Genomic DNA, 8,569 nt, shown 5'->3' with positions numbered 1-8,569 from the left:
TCTCTTCCCCTTTTGCCATCCTCATAAAACATGCCTATCACCTTCACCTTCCTCTAGTTTCTCATCTCCATTCCTTACATTCCATAGTCTAAAGTCCTCTCCTATCAGATCCCTCCTTCCTCAGCCCCTTGTCTCTTCCAATGATCATATTTCTGCTTCTCATGTCATTCCCTACTCTCCCTTCACCGGCTTCCTACCATATTCCACACCATCCCCAACCTGACCCAGTTTCACCTAAGAGCTGCCAGCTTGTGTCGTGGTTTCTCGTGCCCCACAAACGACCAGGAGACGCAGAAGATTCTTTAAGAAGGGTTAAACTTTAATTTGCAAATCAAAGCTGAGACAGTCATTGAGCTAGTCGCTGATTGCCCACCAATCCTTGGACATAGCATTTTTTATAGCAATCTCCCGGTTTAGTTGCATTAGCATATCCAATCCGTCTATAGTTGCGTATCACACGTACATCTGCCACTATTGTTTCTACCCATTGACTTAATCATGTTCTAATCTACATCTCTTAGCTACATTCTCATTAACACACCATTGTCTTCTACATTCAATTGGATACATGCATAGCAAATAGCAAACTCAGACTACATAGTTTTGGTTACACATCAAACAATGCAACTTTTATACTCCAATACTTGTATGCCTCTCCCTTTCCCCACTCTCACAAGGAGAATATGCAAACTGCACACAGGCAGCATCAGTGATCACAACTGAATTCTATCTATATTGCTGGCGACAAGAGGCATCTGCTCTGCTTGCTTTGCCACCCAGTCAATGGGAGCCTTGTGTAATCTGGGTGAGCTTGATCGAGGCTTCAGTATTTGGCCGCACACTGACTGATCATCCTTCTCTTCAGTGAGAGTGGAATGGTTACATGCATTAGATTGTGTGCTTTATGCAGAAGGGTATAACTTCGCACACATATTTAACAGTTGGTGTTTTGGGTCACTTAACATCAGTCTCAGCCTAAAACGTTGACTGTTTATTACTTTCCATGGATGCTGCCAAACCTGCTGAGCTCCTCCAGCATTTTGTGTGCATCACACTGGATTTTCAGCAGCTGCTGAACCTCTTGTGTTTATGACACATTTTAAACTCAGTTTTAAAATTGATAAATTGATTTACTATTGTCATTTGTACTGGTCTCAAATGTTTTGCTTATCAATGGCACATCAATGCAAATGAGACAGTGCAAGGGAAACCTTGCAGAATAAAGTGTTACAGTTGCAGAGAAAGTGCAGTACAGGCAGATAATAAAGTGCAAGGCCATAATGAGGTAGTCAGTAAGGTCAAGAGCCCATCTAATCATTCGAGGGGGCCATTTTGTAGTCTCACAACAAAAGAATGGTAGTTGTCCTTCAGCCAGGTGGTACATACTGTACTTTCAAGCTTTTATACCATCTGGCCGATGGGAGGGATGGGTAGGGTCTTTGATTATGCTGACTGTGTTAATGAGACAGAGGCTGGTTTCCATGGCTGATGGGCTGTGTTAACAGCTCTCTGATTTCTTACAGCAAAGTAGTTACTACACCAAGCCATGATACACCTCACACAAAATGCTGGAAGAACTCAGCAGGCCAGGCAGCGTCTACCGAAATGAATATAAAGTTGAATTTTCAAGCTTCAAGCCTTCGCCAGGACTGGAAAGGGGAAGATGCTGGAATAAGAAGGTAGGGGGTAGGGGAAGGGGGGCAAGCTAGAGGTGATATGTGTAGCTAGGTGAGTGGGGGAGGGGGGATGAAATAAGAAGCTGGGAGGTGATTGTTGGAAAAGGTAAAGGGCTGGAGAAGAAGGAATCTAATAGGGGAGAAAGAGAAGGAGGAAGGGTACCGGAGGGAGGTGATAGATATTTCAACAGAAAAGGCAAGAGGCTGGAGTAGGGCAATCTAGAGATCTGGGAATGGGGAGGGGGGAATTACTGGAAGTTGCAGAAATCAATGTTGGGGGCTACCAAGACAGAATATGAGATGTTGTTCCTCTATCCTGAACGTGATCTTATAGTGGCAGAAGAGGAGGTCACGGGCCAACAAATCAGAATGGGAATGGGGATAGGAAATAAAATGGTTAGCCACCGGGAAATCCCTCTTGTGGATGAAGAGCAGTCGACAAAGCCACCCCCCAATCTATGTCGGGTCTCACCAACGTAGAGGATTCTGCATGAGGAGCACTGGATACAGCAGATAGTCCCAAAAGATTCACAGGTGAAGTGTTACCTCACATTGAAGGACTGTTTGGAGCAAGTGAGGGAGGAGGTGAAAGGGCAGGTATAGCAATTTTGTCACTGACAGGAATAAGTGCCAGGAGGGACATTAGTGGGGAGCGATGAATGGAGAAGGGGAATCATGGAAGAAGTGATCTCTGTGGGAAGCAGATAGTGGGGGGGGGGGGGGGAAGGTAAAGATGTGTTTGGTGGTAGGATCTTGTTGAAGATTGCCAAAGTTGTGGAGACTCTCTCACTGCTCCCGCTCAATGATGCATCAGTTTAGGATGCTCTCTATGGGGAATCTTTAAAAAAAACGGTGAGCGTCATAGGGTACATGCTAAATTTCTTTTGCCTCCAGAGTTAGTATTGGTGCTGGTGGATTCTCTTGGCCACAATGTCAAAATGATTGGACCAAGTTGGGTTATTTGTGATGCTTTCTCTGAGGAGCTCTCAGCCCTCTTGACCACAACACCGCTGACTTAGACAGGAGTATGTCCACTAACCCCTTTCCTTAAGTCAATTACCAGCTCTTTTATTTTGCTGACAGTGAGGGAAAAGCTGTTGTCACGACAACTTGTTTTAAGATCTCTATCTCCTTCCTGTACTCCAACACGTCCTATCTGAAGATAAGCCCTCCACGGTGGGATCATCTCAAATCAAGGGTGTACAGTGGGAAAAATGCTCCAAGCTATTTGGTTAAGTTTATGAAAGGATCTGGCTCACTAATGTTATTAGTGAAATCCGTCCTTAACCAAATTCTGCAGAATAAACAATATGATTGACATTCAACTCCCTTCAGTTCCGAGCCATTTAGGGAACCAGGATCCGACGTCTGTATATTTTGGCTGCTGTTCATTATTGTGTTCAATTTATTTGCCGACTAGATCCTGCCAAAAGTACCAAATGGCTTGAGGTGAAAATAGAAATTATTTGCATGTGTCATGTTTACCTCTGTTGAAAAGCTGGGAATAAGGATCCCTAACGCTGAAGCGCAGATTCTGCCAACTTTTCAGCATTTCAAGTAAAATTCTGTTAATTCTTAGCAGGTGAAGCAACACTTCTGGTTCTCAGGTGAGGTTGTCTGTTCTGGGTACGAATTATTAAGTTTCTGAAGTTTTGCATCGCGCAACGTCCCGAAAAGGCAACGGAGATTTCGGCTCAAACCCGCCCACAGCGCCTCCTTTTGGCCGGGCTGGCCCAGGACTCTCGCACATCCGTATCGCGCAATTTTGGCCACGTCACCGACGCATGCGCGTTGCCCTACCACGGGGTGAGTGAGTCGCGGCTGGGCCGCTGGACCGGCAGCAACGGACGGTTCTGCAGCCTCGGAATCAACGGCGGAGCCACTGACAGCGCCGCTTCGGCCCCAGCCATGTTCAAGAAACTCAAGCAGAAGATTAACGAAGAGCAGTCACCGGCCAAAAGTGGGCAGGTGAGAGGCCGGAGGCGCTGGTGCTGTGGGACGGGGGAAGGGCTTGTTAATTGGCCCTGCTGCTCCTACGGATGGGGGCGGGGGTCACTTTGTGTTGGTGAGACTGGGGACTGGAGGTCAGATCATAAACACAAGATGTGTGAATTGGACAATGGTTTAGTATTTATGTTCTTCAGGATTTATTATTTTCTAATGAGGGGCAGGATGAAGTTTATGATTAAGACTGTCACCTTGATTCAGGTATGGAGGGAGTTGGTGCGGCCATAACTGGAGTACTCACCACAGTTTTGGTCACCTTATTAAAAAAAAGAGAAATGCTGGCATTGGAGGTGCTCCGAAAGGCTAGTTCCTGGGAAGAAAGTGTTGAGAATTTAGAGCTATATTGAATCGAGAAAAATAAGGAGTGATTTTATTGAAGCATAACATTCTTAAGGTGGGGGTATATATCAATATTTCCACCAACTGGAAGATTATAAATGTAGTTGTAAAATTAAAGGGAGTTTAAAACTGAGATGCTTTGCCTCTTTTATTAGAGGTTGGTGAAACTTTGCAATTCTATATCCTGGAGGGTTTTGAAGACGATTTTTGGGGCTTTTAAAGTCGGTGTGGTATTTATCACAGGTGCAGTGAAAAACTTAGTTGCAACAGCATCACAGACGCATGAATTCATATAACTTTTGAAAGAGGAAAAAACCAACGGAAGTTGTACACTTTTTTTAAACAAGGAAATTAGAACAAAAAATAAGACAATTTTATTGCATAGCGTTGCTAAGCGGTAGCGATTAGTGTTTTGGTAGTTGATTCATGAACCGAATGGTTGAAGGGAAATAGCTGTTCTTGAACCTAGGGGTGTGGGACTTCAGGCTTCTGTGAGAATATGGCAATCCTTGGATGTTTGGGGAATTTTGATGACAGATGTTGACTTCTTAAGGCATCACCTGCTGCAGATACTACCAGTGATGGGGAGAGATGTGTTCATGATTTATTGGCAGAATCCACAACTCTCTGCAGAATTACTGAACCATACCATGATGTATGTTGTCAAGATACTTTCACTGTATATCCGTAGAAGTTTGATCAAGTGTTTGATGGAAAATTGAACCACCTTAACTCCTAAATAGAGATGATGGCACGCTTTCCTTATGGTTACATCTAGGTGATGGGCCCAGAGACAGGTCATCTGATAGGTTAATACCCGGGAATTTAAAGTTGCTGACTCACTCCACCCCAATGTAGTCTGGTGCATATTTGTCCTCCTTTCCCTTCCTGAAGTCAACAATCATCTCTTAATTTTTGCTGACGTTGAATGAGAGATTGTTGTTCAGGCACCACCCAACCAGGTAATCTATGTCACTCCAGTAGGTTGACTCACCAAACCTGTGATCCGTGGATAACTTTACTCAGTACAACCTACAGACTCACTTTCATGGACTCTGCAACTCATGTTCTCAGTGGCATTTGTTTTTATATTTGACAATTCATCATCTTTGCACATCGTTCTTCGCCAGTCTTTAAGTAGTTTTTCATAAATTCGGTATTCTTGTATGTCACTGTAAATGCCTGCAAGAAAATGAATCTCAAGGTCATGTATAGTACTTTGATAATAAATTTCACTTTGACTTTGGATCTTTTGGCACTGATGTAACAGTGGGGAAATGATTACCGTTGGTTGAGAGTCACTCAGTGTTGTTCAGCTTGCAACATTATCTATTATCAATAAATTACAAATCAATGAACTGACATAAACATTTATTAGTTTTTGGTATAGCTCTGTCATTGAATGCCATGAAAAAAGTTACTGAAGGCTAAATACAATTTGCATTTTAGCATTTGTTGTAAAGGCTAAAATGTTCAAATTCTTCTTTGTTTTCATCTTTATATGTTTTCTCTTCAGATAGTACATTCACCAAAATATAAAAAAAAACAAAATATCATTTATTTTTCCTTCTTTCTTTGAGATCTTAAATGTGATTGGCCATTTAGGCAAATTTATAATAGGAAAACAGTTAAATGCCAGAAATTCCATTTGGCCTGATGCCTTGTAGTAACAGGCATGATAAAAGGGATTGTATTTCAGAGATTGCAAGGTCTTTGGTGCAAAGCTTTCCTCAAGCTCCCTAATGAACATTAATTCTTTTGAACTGACTGCATTTTCTGGACCAGATTCAGTTGTAGAATTATGAAGAGCCATTCAGGGAGCACTTTACCTTGAGTGATCATGTTGTATTTATTTAAATATTTATTGTTATAATTTTAAGATGTTGATGGAAAAGGATAAGACTAGAGCAGAAAAAGGTCCTAAACAAGAGCAAGTCTAACTTTAGGGGAATTCGGCAGAATCTAGCGGAGGTTGATTGTGTGAGACTATTTGAAGGGAAAGGAACAAAAGGCAAGTGGGAGGCTTTTAAGAGGGTAATATAAAGAGTCCAGCAGCAGTGTGTATCCTTTCAGGGTAAAGGATAAACTTGACAAATTGAGTGAATGTTGGTTTACGAGGGATGTTGAGGTTCTTGTAAAAAGGAAGCTTACATTGGGTTTAGGATGTCAGGGATGAGTTAATTCCTTGATGACTACTAAAGTACCTGGACTACAGAGGAAAATCAGGAGGGCAGAGACACTATGAGATTTTTCTGGTAGGTAGGGTTAGTGAAAATAACTAGAGACTCTATAGCTATATTAAGAATAAAAGGGTAGTTGGGGAGATCAGCAGGGCTGCCTATGTCCCAAGCTGTAGGAGATGGGGGAGACTTTTTAAAAATATTGCTCCTCGATGTGCACTGAGGAGAAAATCACAGTTACTTAAGAGACAAACAAAGCTGTTTGAATGAAATTTATATTCCCAAGGAGGAGGTCTTTGCAGCCATGTGTATTTTCAGACTTTGTGAGAGGTGAGTGAAGAAATTGCAGAGGCACTTGTGGAGATCTTTAGCTCCTGGTGAAGTTCATGAAGACTGAAAGGTGATTAGCGTTCAGTTTTTTTAAGAAGGGTAACAAGGAGATGCTATTGAACTATAGGTTGGTCACCCTGATGTCAGTAGTGGGGTATTTCTGAGGTGTAGGATCTACCAGCGTTTGGATAGACAATAAAATTAGAAGTCAGCATGTATTTGTGTGCTAAGTTGTGCTTGCTGAACCTAAAACTTTTTTTTGAAGAGTTACATCAGGGTAGGGCAGTGGTATTTGTCTACTTGGACTTCAGCTAAAGGCCTTTAAGGTGCCACATAGTAGGCTGGTCTGCAAGGATGGGTCTCATGGAATCCAGGAAGAGCGAGTTAGGTGGATTCAAAATTGTTCAGAAATGGGAAGCAGGGTGATGATTCAAGGTTGTTTTCTGGAATGGAGGCTGCTGACTGTCATCCACAGGGATTAGTGTTATTCATGACTGATGCGAAGCTTGGTCAGTAATTTAATGGATGATCTGAAATTCAGAGGCATTCTGATAGTGAAGAAGGTTATTGTAGATTATGGGGATATTCACCAGCTAGAGAGTTGGGCTGTGGAGTGGCAATTGGATTTCAGTACTGTCATATAGATAGCCAAGTGTGAGGTGATGTATTTTGGATAGGCAAACCAGCATAGGATTTGGACTATGAATGGTAGTAGGAAAAGTAATGGAACAGCAGGACAAATGCATGGTTCTTTGAAAGTGGCATCATGAGTAGACAGGGTGGTAAAAAAATGTCTTCAGCATGCTGTTCTTCATCAGATAGGGATTGTGTATAGGAAATGGGATATGATGCTACATTTGTGTAAGTCATTGGTGAGGCTGAATTGTAGAGAGGATTGAGAGTGTTTTTCCCGGGGTAGGGGAGTCTAAAACTAGAGGGCATAGGTTTAAGGTGACAGGAGAATGATTGAAAGGGGACTTGAGGGGCAAGTGTTTCAGATGTTTCAACTGGTATGTACTTGTTGTATGTAGGTGTTGTGGATTATGGGCGAAATGCAAGTAACTGTATTAGCTCGAGATTAATTTTGTTGGCATGGACTGTTACTGTGTTGTGTGACTTTGACTCTCAGGAGCTTTAAGACATTAAGCACGTCTTGTTTTAGGACATAATTGTTGCCTTCCCTAAAATTCTCTCACTTCCATGACCTTCTCCACAGTAAATACAAATAAGAAGTATTTGTTTAAGATTCAGCTGATATTTTTTTGGCTGCACACAAGATGATCACAAAGTTCTTTAAGGGAACCTGTTTTCTGCCTACCACCAAGATGACCACAACCTTGGTGTAGGATTTGGAGACTTGCATGCCTCAGTGACCCAGAGAGCTATGTAGACTGGAGTCAGGGCATTATGCTTTGGCTCTTGGTAGGGTTATTTGTGCCAAACAGGTCCAAGGGTGGTCCACCAGTCCTCTGGGTTTGGGGGTTCAGCTCAGGGCTAACAACCCTGACTGGTAGAACAAAATTGTTATGAAAACAGCAATGAAGAATCCTTCCACATCTGAGTGTGATGGTATTCCTGAGTCTCCACCTGGGACTTGCATGACTCTCAGTAGTGAAAACACAGAGGAGGCTCCCGATTTGATGAAGGAAGCCCTGAACACTGCCTCAGAAAGAGGACCTACAATGCTGCCCTAGATATCAGTGTCTAATAAGTACAGGTTTTCCCCGCTATCTGAAGGTAGACTGTTCCTATGAAACCATTTGTAAGCCGAAATGTCGTAAAGTGAAGAAGCAGTTACCATTAATTTATATAGGAAAAATTTTTGAGCGTTCCCAGACCCAAAAGATAACCTACCAAATCAAACCTGTTACGTATTCAGGCAACAATAAATATATGAGATCAGCAAGGGTTTCTTATAACAAACAACACGTTTATTAAACACAGAAAACAAACCCCCCAAAAGTAAACAAACACTACCGTAACCGGAAACAGCTGCTGAGCGGCAGCCCAAACAGTTCGTAAAGTGATATTCCAAAA

The 8,569-nt window shown here is 42.4% G+C and overlaps 1 protein-coding gene across 3 annotated transcripts in view; it reads left to right on the top strand.

Moving 5' to 3' along the window:
- The first annotated feature begins 3,457 nt into the window (after positions 1-3,457).
- The window catches only part of golga4 (golgin A4), a 192,904-nt gene continuing 187,792 nt past the window's right edge, over positions 3,458-8,569 (top strand). For all 3 annotated transcript variants that reach the window (XM_059971108.1, XM_059971100.1, XM_059971093.1), the window contains exon 1: positions 3,458-3,644. In XM_059971108.1, the coding sequence (XP_059827091.1) occupies positions 3,585-3,644 (60 nt within the window). In that variant the 5' untranslated portion in view covers positions 3,458-3,584. The remainder of the gene's footprint in view (positions 3,645-8,569) is intronic.

Source organism: Hypanus sabinus, chromosome 1, assembly GCF_030144855.1.
Source record: "Hypanus sabinus isolate sHypSab1 chromosome 1, sHypSab1.hap1, whole genome shotgun sequence".
NCBI lineage: Eukaryota > Metazoa > Chordata > Chondrichthyes > Myliobatiformes > Dasyatidae > Hypanus > Hypanus sabinus.
Note: the sequence above shows the minus strand (reverse complement) of the source record. Positions and strands in the feature narration are given on the sequence as shown.